We start from the raw sequence: 15,918 nt of genomic DNA on the forward strand, positions 1-15,918 counted from the left end.
GTCTGATCTACAGATACTTTGTTATGTCTTGTCAAATGTTTATTTTATTCTCCTGTACTGTATTTTATATGGGTTATATATATATATATATATATATATATATATATATATATATATATATATATATATATATATTATTTTTTATTACCATTACTAGCATGTTTTGTTTTGAAGCTATGACAATAAAGTAATTTGCAATTATTTGAGTAATAAAAGTTCATAATGACACTCTTGTTACACTCTCTAGATTGATCTAAAAAAAAAAAAAAAAAAGGTTAAAACAAGACTGACTAAATTTACGAAACACATGTAAAACCCTGAATTGCATTCTCAACTTTCAAAGAAATATCAGGATTCCTAACTTTCAACTCAAGTGATCCAATTGCTCCCTCTGATCCGTGTAAACGCGCACGCAGCACGTGCTGGCGAGAGGGACCACTGAGCTCTTTATACGTCATCATCTGGAGCCGGTAGTGAAACGCGCGTTATTTTGAATACAACCAAAACAAACTGACGCTAGCTTTAGTTTCGATCTTCAAATCCGTAAACTAACGACTTCAAGCAGCCAAAACATGTCAAAGAAAGCACCGAGAGCAGCCCTGAAGTTCCATATGAAGAAGAATGCTAATATACGGATAGGAAAAAACGCGGACTTGATGGTGAGTTGATGAAAATGAACCACACCAGTTTCCTCCGTACAAACGCTCGTGTCATATTCACCTGGAAATATGATTACAGATTAGTCAAATGAGTAATTTAGCTGTCACGTGTACTATTATGCGGTTGTTGTGTAGACAGAATAGTGCCTGTTTCTTATGTAGGCTACTTGTTAGGGTAGAGTTGTATGTCCGTGTTATCTAGGTCTGTGTTTCAAAATCTAGTAAGCTGCCTACGTAGGCAGCATTTTAGGAAGCTCGGAACGTTTCAAACAGCCCTTATGAAGCCTAATAATGCTGTCTAGGTAGGGAGCACCGTAGATTTTGAGAAACAGCCATAGGTTGTCATTAAGTAGAAACAGTTTTGTTGTTTTTGTCTTTTGAAAGATTAAAAACCTCTTTATAACATTGTATATTACAATGAACGTTTACAGGTTACTGTGAAATGTTTGTTTTGATCATTTTTTATGTATGGCGAGATTTTTCTTTTCTTTTCTTTTTTTTTCTGAGAGTTTCCCTCTCAGATCTGCCACTAGACTTTACCAGACATTAGTGGGTAAACTACTTAATGATTTGGAACAAACACTTTATATATAGCTTATAGCATGGGCTAGTCTGTTTAAGGAAAGGAATACAGCTAATGTGAATGAGGTGGATACATGTGGCGCCGTGGGCTCCTTTCATGTTCTCTTTTTGCAGACCTCATTATGACGAAGCTCATAAAGTAGTGTTTCCTAAAGTAGTGATTTTCATATGGTGGTGAATTTAAATGTTTAATGCAGCATTAGTCTGACTCATTTTATTGCTCATTTGCATTATTATGCAAAAATCAGGAAGCACTGCTCTCTTCCAACCAGCCACATGCAGATCGTAACTTTCATAGTCTATACACTTTTTAAGCAGATAATAAGCGTCATAAGTTATTTATCTCATAGTTTCTAAAGCTTTGTTTTTTTCCCCATTTTTATTATGTGGAGTGTGACTGGGAAATGACGCCAGCCATATTCATTCTCACATCATCTCCATGACCTCCATATGTCAGAGCATTTGCAACTGCAAGACCATGGCTCCGACAGTAATGACTTGTTTGCCACCAGTTTAAAGTTCTTGCCCGTCTTGTCACTTAGCAAAAGATCTTATTCTAGGATCAGGAAACCACAAATGGGCAGACAAACCATTAAAACCAAACCACCATGTTGTGACTTTTGAAGATGGTTTTATTTTAAGGAACTTGGCCCCAGATGTTTACATTTGTTTAACGTTTTATATCCGAGTAGCCCTGATGAAACCAATTTGTTTTATGCATCATCACATGAAGTGGCCACTGTAAATGTTGTTACATGCAATAGATGTATAGCAATGTCGCATGCCGCCTCTTTGATTGCTTGATACTGACCACTTCATAGCTCATGATGATTAAAAGGAACTTCTATTTTCAAAAGGGGAGTCTGGTGGTTTAGGTTGATTGAGGTTTGCCTCTCGGCAAGTTTGCCTAGTGTTTTTCATGGGAATAGGGGAATTGCTTATCCGTTGTTTTTAAGTTGAGAGGCACTGTACATGGTTGATTGTACGGTGCGTGTGTGTGTGTGTGCTTGCGTGTGTATGTGTGTGTAGGATGTCCGTGCACTAACAGGGTCCTAATTAAAGGTCCATTGCAGCTGGTCTCACTTTATGGAGACTGGAGGTGGGGATGTAAAAGCCGCCTGAAAGGTGCTCTGCTTTACAGGGGTCTAATCCATCCATTAAACTAAAAGGAAAATGCAGGAAAAAATAAAAGAAAGGTTCCCTTTTTTACCGTCCTATGAATATGTACCGGTTTGATCTGGTTTCCTGAGCTTTTAATGGCAAAATTTCTAATAAGGCCCTTCGCATTTTGCTTGTAATTGTTGGTCAAGCTATGATTGTGTTTTTGGCTTTCCCATTAAGCTGTTAGTCTTGGTTCACTGTAGACCTACAAGTATTTCTGGCTCTGATATTGAATCTATAGTCTTACGGGGGGAAAAAATGTTTTATTAAATTGTGAGATTGCATTCTGAATGTACTGTGATAAGAAAACATTTTTAAGAATCACAATTCCTTTTTTTTTTTTTTTTTTTTTTTTTTTTTTTTGTGCTTCACTCAAAAACATGCAACATGATCAGTGTAGTCTGATTCACAAACAAATGACCCAGTTTTTGTTTTTGCGCACAAAACGTATTCTCGTTGCTTCATAACATTAACGTTGAACCATTGTAGTCACATGGACTATTTTAACAATGTTTTTACTATTTTTCTGGGCCTTGAAATTTGTTATGACATTGCTTAGTATAGGGAGGTCAGAAAGCTCTGAAATTTCATCAATAATATCTTAATTTGTGTTCTGAAGATGAATGAAGGTCTTACAGGTTTCAGGGCCGTAACCACCATAGACATTGAGGGGGACAAGTCCCCCCCAATAATTAGAAATGGCCAAATCGTCCCCCCCAATTTTTGAAATTCTTGCACTGCTCTGCTGCACTTCATTACAGCACTATGCATGTTGTTAGGATGACAAAAAGGTTTAAAAGTTACATTTTTAGTCTGGTCTGCCTCAGCAGAACGCTTGTCAATGTCAAAATGATTGAGATGGCCAATCAAATTAAAAAGTAGGTGGGGTTTACGTTCTCTTTTTGCTCGTGTGCAGAGTCTTCACAGCACAGACGGGCGGGTCAATCGATAGTTTAACGCCGTTGCAGAGGTTCTATTTTTCCGATAAAATCACAAAACAAATGCACACAAACATGTCCCTGCTCTTGATATACCACCATTGATGGACATCTTTGATCTTAATGAGGAGGGGGAAAAAAAAAAAAAAAACTATGCGAGGGTGGATTAGAACATGCAACCTCTGATAATGTTAACAAAAATTCTACCAGTAGACCAGAGAAATCTGATATTAATTGCGGATTTATATATTTATTCACTAAATTGAAGAATCTTGGAACTAACAATATATTGTATTATGAAACTATCACATTAAACGTGAGTTCTCAATGTACAATTGAAATTGATTTCTGGACATCGTAATGTTATTTGTTTTTCTACAGTTGTTATTGTACATATCTGATATAGCATTGTATTAGCAACAATTTCGTTTTGTTTCTTTATGCTTCATTATAAAAAAAAAAATGGTCCCGCCCAATGTTCAAGACATGGTTACAGCCTTGACAGGTTTGGAATGACATGAGGGTGAGTAATTAATGACAGAATTTTCATTTTTGGGTGAATTAACCCTTTTATTAAAATCTGATTCTATATTCTAAGTCTTCTGAAGCCATTTGATAGCTTGGTGTGTTTTTGAGGAACAGACAGACATTGAAGTCAAACAATCATTCTGTAGAAAACAGAATAATGTGTACTGCAGTTATTTATATAATTTACAGAGGCAATTTTAGGCCTTAGTTAGCTTAAATAAGCTGGTAGAGTAGATGTCAAAATGGCAAATTAGAAACAGAGGTGTTTACACCCACTGATTTGAACTGTAAAACAATCACGGGAATAATTGTTCACTTTCCTCAGAAACTTCAGATGCAGATTTCCAGTAAACTATGACAATCACCTTGACGGCTTTTTCCTGAATCATTCTGTGCCCTATCAAATGTGCTTAGGCTCAAATTTTCTGTCTCCTGCATCAGATCTTACTCCATAAGCACCGAAACAGCTTGTGAAATTATCCCAGTCATACTATTTCATCTCTCCTGTTTATAAGTGTGTCCTGCTGGGTGGAGCAGTGGCTTAAGACAGCGCTTTGTTCCCCCTGCTGAACTGAGATAGCCTATGCTGCATTTGATGGTTGATTGAACACGAAAATAATCAGCTGCATCCTGCAAGGAAGCTGTGAAAGTGTCTGTTTTCTTTTTCCAGACCTCCTCCTAAACCGTAGACCCACTTTTGCCCCCTGACAGCAACATTTCCTCCCTAGTGTTAAGGAACTCTGGGAAAGTGTGGAAAATCAAGGGTCTTTTTTGGAGGCCCAGGCCAAGAGCTCCCGGCATTTTCACAACAAGTCATTAGATGTTGTGCCTGGCTTGTGTACTGTGATCGGATGATGGGTTCCTGAGAGCGACTGAGCTGAAGTTTGTGGTTGCAGGTTATTCAAAAGTGTTTATTGAAGAGCTGATAAATGCAAATTATGGTCTGTTGAATCTGAGGTGAATATTTCGAATTTGTGCTCTGCAGTTGTTTGTCTCACAACGTGTAACATACAGGCTCATTCAAAACGTGTTTTTTTTTTGTTTGTTTTTTGGTAGATAATTTCACTTTAGGTGCGCTATTTTTAGTTTTTATTTTAAACTTTTTAAGAAATTGAAAATCTTGCATTGTTAAAATTGATTTGTCTCTAGAAGTTTCGGCACGAGTTGCTGTTGGTCTTCTTTGTTGCATTTATTTGAATACTGAATTGAGATTGGACTTTTCTTTGTTGTATTTATTAATTAGCTATTATGGGGACATTTTAATTCAGTTTTTTTATTTGTCAGTAGGGGTGTACTGATACCCTTATGTCATGATTTGATACATATCACAATACTAAACACAATATATGAAATTATTGCGATACTCCAAGACATATGGTAAAAGGTTAACAAAAAAATGTACTGTTGATTAAAATTTGGTATTACATTGGGGGTGGAAATGAATAGGCTTGGTCTTGGTCTTGGTAACCCAATGCACAGTGACACCAGAATAAAAATATTGGTGCCGTCCACGAAAGAAGCCTTTCCTAAAGCCCAGGCACAAAAAAACCCACCTAGAGTTTGCTAGGGCCCATGTTAACAAAGATGAAGACTACTGGGACTCTATACTCTGGAGTGATGAGACCAAGATAAATGTTTTTGGAACTGATGGCTTCAAAACTGTATGGCATCGCAAAGGTGAGGGATATAAAGAAAAATGCATGGTGCCTACAGTGAAACATGGTGGTGTCCTTATGTGGGGCTGCATGAGTGCCGCTGGTGTCGGGGAGCTGCATTTCATTGATGGCATCATGAATTCACAGATGTACTGCTCTATACAAAAAGAGAAGATGCTACCATCACTCCGTGCCCTTTGTTGTTGTGCACTTTTCCAACATGACAATGATCCTAAACACACATCTAAGGCCACTGTTGGATTTCTGAAGAAGAACAGGGTGAAAGTGATTTAGTGGCCAAGTATGTCTCCTGATCTGAACCCAATCGAACACCTTTGGGGAATTCTGAAGAAACAAGTTGAGCATCACTCTCTATCCAGCATCCAGTCTCTAAAAGAGGTCATTCTTGAAGAATGGAAAAAGATAGATGTTGCAAAATGTCGCAAACTTGTTCATTCCATGCCTAAAAGTCTTGGTGCTGTCATTAAAAATCATGGAGGCCATACAAAGTACTAGATGTAGTAGTTTTTGTTGTGGGGTGTACTCATTTTTGCATCACCCTAATTTGAGTAAAACTGAAAAATGTGTGATCTAAGTTATATTATTAACCTTACTTTCATGTTATAAGTTAAACAGATGTTATATTAAACTTAGTCTTGTCAACATTTTGGAAATTGTTTTTGTGTTCATTGAGATATTGTTTAAAATGTTACTTTTCAAAGGGGGTGTACTCATTTACGCTGAGCACTGTAGTACTGACACTAAAACTCTGTAAATCTTGAATTTTCAGTTTGGGTGACCTATACACAATACATATTGTCACTATAGTATCCACGATACATGTTGCATTTTTGCATTGCGATATATTGTGACATATATTGTTACACCCCTATTTGTCAGCAGACTCAGCACTGGATTGAATTGTGGGTGCTTATTTATTCTATTATTTAGTCATTTTTTAAAAATAAATACTAATAATTTATTATTACTGTTAAATGGAAATTTTTAGCAAATCTCAAAATGAATATCCAATATCCATTTATACTCTACAAGTAATTTTAGGCATCACAGTATTATAATGTAAACTTTAATGATTGATTTTAGATATTATTTAGACAAAATGTTATATAATTTTAATATTGGCCTTTTTTCAATAATGGTTTATCAGCCATAACCTGCATAACTACCGGTATCAGCCAGAGTTTTAATCTCAGTGCATCCCTGATAGCTAATAGTTGTTGGTTTTATTGGATCAGTTTGTTATCCTGTCTGGCAGTGTGGACTATAGCCTTAAAACTTTTGCTTACTTGAAGCTTTAACACTATTCTTTTGCTGCTGTCTAAGCAAAGAGATTTCCTTCAGGAACTGCAAATCCAGATTCATCTTGTTCTTATAACGCTTTCGGACAGATCGCATTTGGATAGTGTGACGTCGTCTGCTCTGCAGGTCTCTGTTTAATGTTCCTAATGCTGCTCAGGCTGGTTTTCTCTATACTCCTTTGCCCTCGGTGTGGATTCCATGTGCTTTTCGTGTCTGCGCGAGGCAGTAGAAACGGCCTCCGCTGTAATCAGTTCAGCCCGGTCGTTATGTTTTGGCAAAGCCTCTGGCACAGGGGAAACCTGGTCTTCTCAGTTTCCTTCTCGAAAACGCTCTCAAGACCAGCTGTTGGAGAAGTATTCAGACGCCCCAGAGATGACCCACAATTATGAAAATGAGGTATTAATAGATTTAAATTACATCCAAATGGCTGTCGTGTAGATGCACAAGGAGTGCTGCCTTTTTTCAGCTGAAATCATTAGGAAAACTAGCTGGATATGGTTCAGCGGATCTGGTCACTTGTTTCATTTGTGTATGCGTGTTTTTAGACAGAATGAAAGTGCAGGAGATGATATACAGAACTTTCTCTCTAGCAGCTTGTTGCAGTACACAGACCACAGTGGAGGTGAAGGTGCAGGAAATAGGTTTCACATTTTGTTATTATGAATGTCTTTCTATTATGAATTTTGTTATTATGAAGCTCCTTCCCCAGTTCACTCTGTCAGTTTATGAAAACTAAGCTGTAAAAACAGGCCAGAAATCATCAATATTATGTTAGAAGTCTTAAAGGTACAGTAGCAAAACAGACAGTTCAGTTCTAAGGGTCAGTTAGAGAGTTGAAAACATTATATATTATTGGCTGATATTGGATATTTATTATTGACGTTGTCTTTAATGGCCTTTTAATATTTAGATTACTTTTGCCATCATTCAGCAGTAACTTAAAGGCAAATGGCAAGTATGAAATGACATGTAACAAGTTGTATTGTCTAAATGCTCAATAATATAAAAATATTTTGATTTTTGATGTATTGTACACTCAAAAGCAGGGCCATGTGATCTGCCTATATTGAATATTCATACACATGGCTTCTATGTGATTCATAACCACCAATACCGTTTTAATGATGGTAACCCTGGCAAGAGAAAGACACAATGACGACACATCTGTATGTTGAACTAGATTCACAGAGTGAAATTACATTTCTTTGTCTTTATTTCTCTGGATCTTATTGTTGTATGTAGAGTACAATGTTGTCATGTAAGCACATGTTCCTGCACAAGTAGTGCTGATTTTAAATACGTAAACCCAATTTGAGCTCAAGGCTGATCTGTAATCAGTCCCCAAGTGCAGACCTCCTTTCAGCATCTCGTGACAAGATGCACTAAGACTGATGAAGTGCTGAAAATGAAACAATTTCCTGGTCTAATCCAACAAGGTTGCACAAGGGCCCTTGACTTTGGGGAGGGCTGGAAGATTTATCTTTCTCGGACACCCCCCTTCTCCTGTTGGACCTGCCTAGCAGTTCCTGTAACATAATCCTCCTTTACTGTGGTACTTATCTGTTAATCCATGCACAGGTATAGGGCAAGCTGCAGCATACTACACCTGGTGGAACAACGGAGTGTGATATTCACTCGAGTCGCTCAAAACATTGAATGGTCCTCTTGACTCCAAGCGTTTGGCCTTTTGTGCGGCAAGTCACTAAGAGCCTCTTGAAGTGATTACATGGTTGTCCATCACTCAAGCATTGTGGTTCTTTTTAGCTCTGGCTTAGTTTTAGTAGCGTTTTTGGTTAAAGGAAACTGATATGTTTTCTGCCTTTGCTTGTATATCTTGAGTTATAAAGGTCATTTGTGCAATAATTTGCAGTCTGGAAATTCTACAAACATTATTTTATACATCTCGACAAATTAAAACATTGTTAATAAAATAATTAGCAATTAACATTTGTTCTCAGTGTATTCCATGTTCAATACTGTGGTCCCTGAGAAAGCACTTAACCCTAGATTGATCCATGGGCTTAGACTATATAAGTGTACTGTAATTTACTTTACATAAGTGTCAGCTAAATAACAAATTAATTAACTAGTAATTGGTTTTTCTTTTTTGTGTCCACAGGCCCAGCTCAACCTCCTGATTGTCCTGCATCGTCTAGCAGAGGAGTCCAAGGTGAAGGCCTTTGAGGAGAAATCAGCAACCATCAAAGTTCACCACGTCAGAGCTGTCGCAAAGGTATCCAGCACCACCATAATAATTAAGCCAAATTAAGAGGCCTATTAACTGCATTAGCTCTTTGTAGCTGATACTACATATTTTATTATTTTGTTTGCAAATATGTGTATTATAAATTTATATTGTAGATTTTATTACTATTACTACTAGGGATGCACCGATACCGCTATAGCTGCCTATATGTGAAATGCAGGGTGGATTGAACTCGCAGCGGCATAGACGCACAAGCTTGTCGAGCACACATCCCTTTTTCACAGACATCACTGGAAAGTTTGTAGTTTGGTCGGAAATGGTAATAGATTAAAAAGTAATATAAGGAGCATGTTACAAAGGTTAACTGACAGTAAAGAGAGAGTGTGCTCACTTCTGTTGCATGTTCTTGATTGCTGATCGTTCACTCAGCACATATGTGTCATTTGAATTAAAACTAAATCCTATGTGCAAGTAAAAACATGAACTGTTACATGATTTATGTATAATGAGTATTTCCCTACATTACAGGAAGACGGTACAGTAATCACATGACGTTTTCAAGAAGTTTTCTGTGTGCAAACATCCGACGCCTACACCAAGAAAGCTGCCTCTCAGACAGCACTCAAATTATTAAATTGAGCTCTCTTTCATATCTTCTTGCGCTTGAACGGACAAATTCACACAAAATTATGTCAAAATGTCCATATAGGCAAGTATCCTTGTGAAACATATTCGGTTATGTCTGAACTGCTTTGTTTATGGTTTGTATGCATGCAGTCTTAGTTTCGCTTTCCCTTTTTGAATGACAAATATAGACAAATATATCTGCTTAAATAGACAGTTATCTCCTTTATACGCAGGCGCAGAACGTGCGTGCTAGTTGACAGTTGGCTGAAGTTCTTTTAGTATGTTCAAACACACATTTTTTTTGTACATGATCTGTATGGGCTTAGTGAAATTCACACTAAAATGATTAGACATTTTTAACGGACTAAATTTTCAGGTATGAAAGCATGCGTTTGAAGTTTAATCGTGAATGCAGTCCATGCTTAGTGTTGATTGCTGTTGGATTTAGTTTAGATATAGTGTTTTACTATAGATTAGGCCCAGCTGAATCTCCTGTATTTTTTATTTATTTATTCATCTATTGTTTTGAAGTTCAGGACCTTCATGACCTGAAAAAGGAATTAAGGCAGCAAATGAACACGCTCGTATTGCAGCCAGAATCCAGCTACATCATCTTGCAACTGCCCCTTTGATGGATATTTTTAGACAAATATATCTGCTTAAATAGACAGTTATCTCCTTTATACGCAGGCGCAGAACGTGCGTGCTAGTTGACAGTTGGCTGAAGTTCTTTTAGTGTGTTCAAACACACATTTTTTTCCCCGACGTGAGGCGACAACACAGTCGGCTTTCGTTGCCGCTAGTTCTTTGACGTTGGGTTGGTGTGTCCCGGCCTTTAATCTAACAACAAAAGTCAAAGAGAAAATCACTCACTGCTCTTGACTAATTGAGCCCTGCTGGAGTAGCTTTAAATATTCTCTGTGCTATTAAAATTTAAAAAAAAAAATATGATAGAGCAATAATATGAACAGTGAAAGTAACAGTAGCTCCTACAATACATTTTAACAGGCATAATTTGACATGGAAATATCTATTTGTTAAGCTAATTTGATTCATAATCTTTCAGTTTCTTTGCCCAATATTTTTAAATGCAATGAAAACACAGGTATCGGTACTCTGTATCGGCAAGTACTAAAAATAAAAGTATTGTACCGTATCAGACTTGTTCTGGAAAAAGTGGTATCGGTGCATCCCTAATTAATTACTACATTTTGTTTTATATTTATTATTATTATTATTATTATTATTATATAATTTATTTTGAAAGCATTTTAGTAGCATTTATTTTTCATTTTCAAGGCGCGACTTTCAAATGATGTTAAAATTGTCTTTTCATGCATATACTGTGTATATCTTTAATCATGATCTTATGCACAAAATATGCTGCTTGGATAGAGGACTATCCACATATTTGTTCTTGAACCTTTGTTCTGTGAGTGTAGGTCTCTTATGTAAACATTTAGTTGCATTTATTATTTTGTAAAGTTTGGAAAGTGACTTCTTTTATCTCTGGTCTGTGTGCCGTTGAACTATTCCAACTTCCCTCCTTTAGACTTCAATTGATTTATTTTAGCCTGAGGTCCAACAATGTGTTGTTGAGGCAGTGATGTTCTCTAACAAGCACAGTGGGTACCTGAGATTGGCAGGGTTAGGTTTCCAATGCATATTAATTTAATCAGGCTGCATTGTTAGCAGATGTCACCCGTGGCCGCCCTATTGATCTTCTCAACAGTATGTATTACAGCAATCAATTTGGTCGTTAGTAAACTGCCAAGAGATACATTATGTGAATGGCAGCTTATCTCTAGGTCTGATACCAGTGCAGTTTTTTTTTAGAGTGAGACTGGATGAGTTCACATCAACACTCACAAATGGGAAGGAATTGGCAGCTGTGTGCACCCCTGTGCTGATTACGATAGATTTTAATATGACTTTAAACACCATGCTGGAGTGCATGGAATTTTGTTTTAAACAAATCAGTACAAAATCGCAGAAAAACACACTCCCACTCACCGGTCCAATTACAGGTCAAAAAAAGACAAAATTATATTTTCGGTAAAGAATTCAAGTCTAATTTTAGGAACATTACAATTTTTTTCCACTGACACATTGTTTTGACCTGTACATGATCTTGATGGGCTTAGTGAAATTCACACTAAAATGATTAGACATTTTTAACAGACTAAATTTTCAGGTATGAAAGCATGCGTTTGAAGTTTAATCGTGAATGCAGTCCATGCTTAGTGTTGATTGCTGTTGGATTTAGTTTAGATATAGTGTTTTACTATAGATTAGGCCCAGCTGAATCTCCTGTATTTTTTATTTATTTATTCATCTATTGTTTTGAAGTTCAGGACCTTCATGACCTGAAAAAGGAATTAAGGCAGCAAATGAACACGCTCGTATTGCAGCCGGAATCCAGCTACATCATCTTGCAACTGCCCCTTTGATGGATATTTTTTCTCCAGCGCTATAGATTTGAACAGGGCACCACATCAAATGAGTCACAATAACACTGAACAGAGATCCGGCCAATTTTGAGTCATCGGGCTGCGTTTATTTTGACGAGGGAAGGCAGCTTATTTGATTAAGATGTAATTGTGTGCAGAGTGCTCCTTGTACAGATGCACTTGAGCAGCAGGGGCATGAAAAATGCTATGCTTGTTCCAAATCAAGAAGTCATGATGGCCTGTCACAACTAAACATGTTAGGAATTACACGCTTTACAGAGTTCAGGCGCAGACTGGTTCAGCATGGCCGCCTCTGAAAACAGGTGTGTAATGTAGAGCTCTGCCATGGAAAGTGGGAATTTGAGGGGGAAAAAATGGGGGCGTGACTGGGAAACTGGGTGTTACCACACGATATAGGCTTATTAGTAGTACCTCTAACATGAAGTGCATTTTTTTTTTTTGTATTTTAGTTTCACTGTAAATACATTGAATCCATACACAAGTATATATATTTCAGTTCATCCATAGAAAAAAGTATATATCTTAAAATATATACATATTTATATATTTCATTTTTAATAATATATAATATGATCAAATATATAAATACAAAGTGTTACATTATATGATCACACTCTTATTAATGCAAATGCTTTTAAACCAAATGAAGTCTAATGAACACAAAGAGTTGTGAGAAAAGGATGCCGATCCGCATCATGTGCAGCAAGTCTTAAAGTGATAGCAGCCTAATAAACCTGCTACAGTCTGCTTTTAATGTTAATCAAAGAACAAAAGAAAATCACTCACTGCTCTTAATTAACTTTTGTAGCTTTACATTTTCTTATTTTAATCTAAATTATGCAGTGAAGACTATAAAGTGTTTGATAACTGCTTTGATTCTGTATATTTCGTACACGTTAGATCAAATATTTAAAATATACTGTCTTTATGTTGTTTCTACATTCATTTGGAGATTAAATGTGAAATTATTATAATAAAATATTAATCTTTAGTTTTAAGGTGCGATTAATCATAATTAACTACAGAAAATGTGCGATTAAATAGTTAATTTTTTTTTAATCGATTGACAGCGCTAATTTGCACACACATATACACCCACCCATATGTACATGTGACCCTGGATCACAAAACCACTTATAAGGGTCAACTTTTTTGAAATTGGGATTGTATGGGAATTTTACAGTTAAAGACCAGATATGTTGAATAAAAACCCGGAGTCAGAGTTTAAAAAAATAAATTGAAGAAAATTTTACTGAAGAATAGGTTGCCGTTTTTATCAGCAGAAGCCAGCTTCAAGTCTCACACAGAGTTCGTAGGCCGCTCTGCATACATTCACATTTCCACAACAATTATACTCTAACAGAGTCAACTAACTACGTCATTACTTCAGGTTGAATGATTCTGATTGACTAAGAAAAATAGACAAGATTAGGAATCTTCCACACATGGACAGATAGTCAGAAGCATATCTCCATTTGTCAGGATGCTAACGAGGGGACCCTGGATTTAGGTACTGGATGTCCTGTTTAAGTCATGACATGGCGTCTGTCTGCTCTCCAGCAGGGTGCCAGTTGCCAAAGGACCTGCACAGAACACTTAGCGCCCATACACAGATACACATGATTCACAGCTTCTTCAAGGTTGAAGTTGGCCTGAGCTCTGCTCTGAGTAGGAAACTTTCCCAAAACATACTGATAAGTTGTACTTTTCTCTCAGTGAGAGGTACAGACAACATTCAAAATTATTTTCTAGTGTTTGAAAAGGAAAATAAATGCTTTAACATAAGTTGATGAAGTCATTAAAAAAATGTAATATTTAGAAAGATAAATGTTAATTAATATCTCAAAAGATATGTATGGAAGCGGCAGTGGATTCCAGAATCCACCCTTCAAGATGTATACATCTGAAAGCTAAATAAATAAGCTTTCCATTGATGTATGGTTTGTTAGGATAGGACAATATTTGAAAATCTGGAATCTGAGGGTGCAAAAAAATCAAAATATTGAGAAAATCGCCTTTAAAGTTGTCCAAATGAAGTCCTTAGCAATGCATATCCTCTCACAAAAATAAGTTTTTGATATTTATGGTAGGAAATTTACAAAATATCTTCATGAAACATGATCTTTACTTAATATCCTAATGATTTTTGGCATAAAAGAAAAATCAATAATTTTGACCCATACAATGTATTGTTGGCTATTGCTACAAATATACCCGTGCGGCTTAAGACTTAAGGTTTTGTGGTCCAGGGTCACATGTATGAATGAACACACCAACACTGTTAACTTCCAAGTATTTCCCAGAAAGCAAAAAGCTGAACAAGACCCTAGGCTATCAACCATGCAAAGCACAATGGTTTACTTGCATTAAAGTGCAGTGCTGCACAAACTGATCAGAGGTTTGTGATGCTGAAGTTTGTTGACTATTGCCGTTTCATCGCCCTTTAATAGTGTTTGGCTTCCAATTCATCTCATAGCTAAGAACTGAGGAAGGATTACTGCAAGAATTAGATTGACATACAGGAGCAAGAGTCCTTTTTAAAATACATAAATAAAACAAATTAATAGGCTATTTCTCGCATGCCAGGGATTCCCCCTCCAGTGCTGACCCCTGCTAAAGTAATTATATTTCTTCTCTTTGTTACAGAAACTGTTAAAGAGCACACGCGGATGACATGGATGACAGGAGCTCCCCATCACAACCCTTTGTTTGTTCAACAGCATTGACCCTGTGACCTAAAATTTGCTTAAAGTCTTCAGTATGTGTGAGCTATGGTATGGAACACACTACAAATTTGGGATTGTCAAAGATGAACATTTTACTTTTACTATTATTACCTTAGGGCTTTTTATGTGTACGATGGAATTTATGTTGCCTTATCTCAAGTTGGGCCCGATATTAGGCTGTAATCCATGATCATTTTTTCTTCAGGACTGTTGAACGTTTTCTTTTTAAGATTTGTGTAAACAATGATAGACAGTATCTAGCCCAGATATCTACAGCAACACATGTGTCCCTCATCGCTTTGGATCGTATTATGACTTAATACCTGTTAATAAACAATTTGTACCACTTAACTTGGGTAGCACATGGTTGAGTAACCATGCAGTGTTTCTTTCCTCGCTCTGTAAAGCAACAAGATATCTGGCTCTCGGCCACTGACAACATTGGGACCATTATCACTGGCTGCTCACGAAAGCAGGTTTTTAGCAGGAAAGTTCGCTCGGATGATATTTCGCTCTCCTGTGTTGACACAGTATCAAACAGACATCTTGTAATTTTCATTTCAAATTTAATCTAACTGACGAAGAAAATACTTCGGTAAATATCATGAAATCTGTCAAGAACATGAACTTTAGTGTTTCTGACAAATACACTACCGTTCAAAAGTTTAGGGTCGATAAGATTATTAAATGTTTTTGAAAGAAGTCTCACCAAGATTGCATTTATTTGATCAAAAATACAGTAAAAACAGTAATATTGTGAAAATTTTAATCTCTTTTAAATTGATGGCAAAGCTGAATTTTCAGTATCATTACTCTGGTCTTCAGTGTCACATGATTCTTCAGGAATCATTAATGATCAAGAAACACTTTTTATTATTATCAATGTTGAAAACCGTTGTGCTGCTTAATATTTTTGTGGAAACTGTGATAATTTTTTTTTTTTTTTTTTTTAGGATATTTTGATGAATAGAAAGTAAAAAAGAACAGAATTTATTTGAAATAGACATTTTTTGTAACAATGTAAAACTCTACTTTCACTTTTGAT

At 36.4% G+C, this 15,918-nt stretch overlaps 1 protein-coding gene across 1 annotated transcript; it reads left to right on the top strand.

The window, feature by feature from the left end:
- The first annotated feature begins 419 nt into the window (after nt 1–419).
- Nucleotides 420–15,224, top strand: cenpw (centromere protein W). The gene is made up of 3 exons (XM_051866391.1): nt 420–659; nt 8,963–9,076; nt 14,794–15,224. The coding sequence occupies exons 1-3, from the start codon at nt 573–575 to the stop codon at nt 14,818–14,820; spliced, it is 228 nt and encodes a 75-aa protein (XP_051722351.1). The 5' UTR covers nt 420–572; the 3' UTR covers nt 14,821–15,224.
- Nucleotides 15,225–15,918: the final 694 nt, after the last annotated feature.

This window comes from Ctenopharyngodon idella, chromosome 16 (genome assembly GCF_019924925.1).
Source record: "Ctenopharyngodon idella isolate HZGC_01 chromosome 16, HZGC01, whole genome shotgun sequence".
NCBI classification, from domain to species: Eukaryota; Metazoa; Chordata; class Actinopteri; order Cypriniformes; family Xenocyprididae; genus Ctenopharyngodon; species Ctenopharyngodon idella.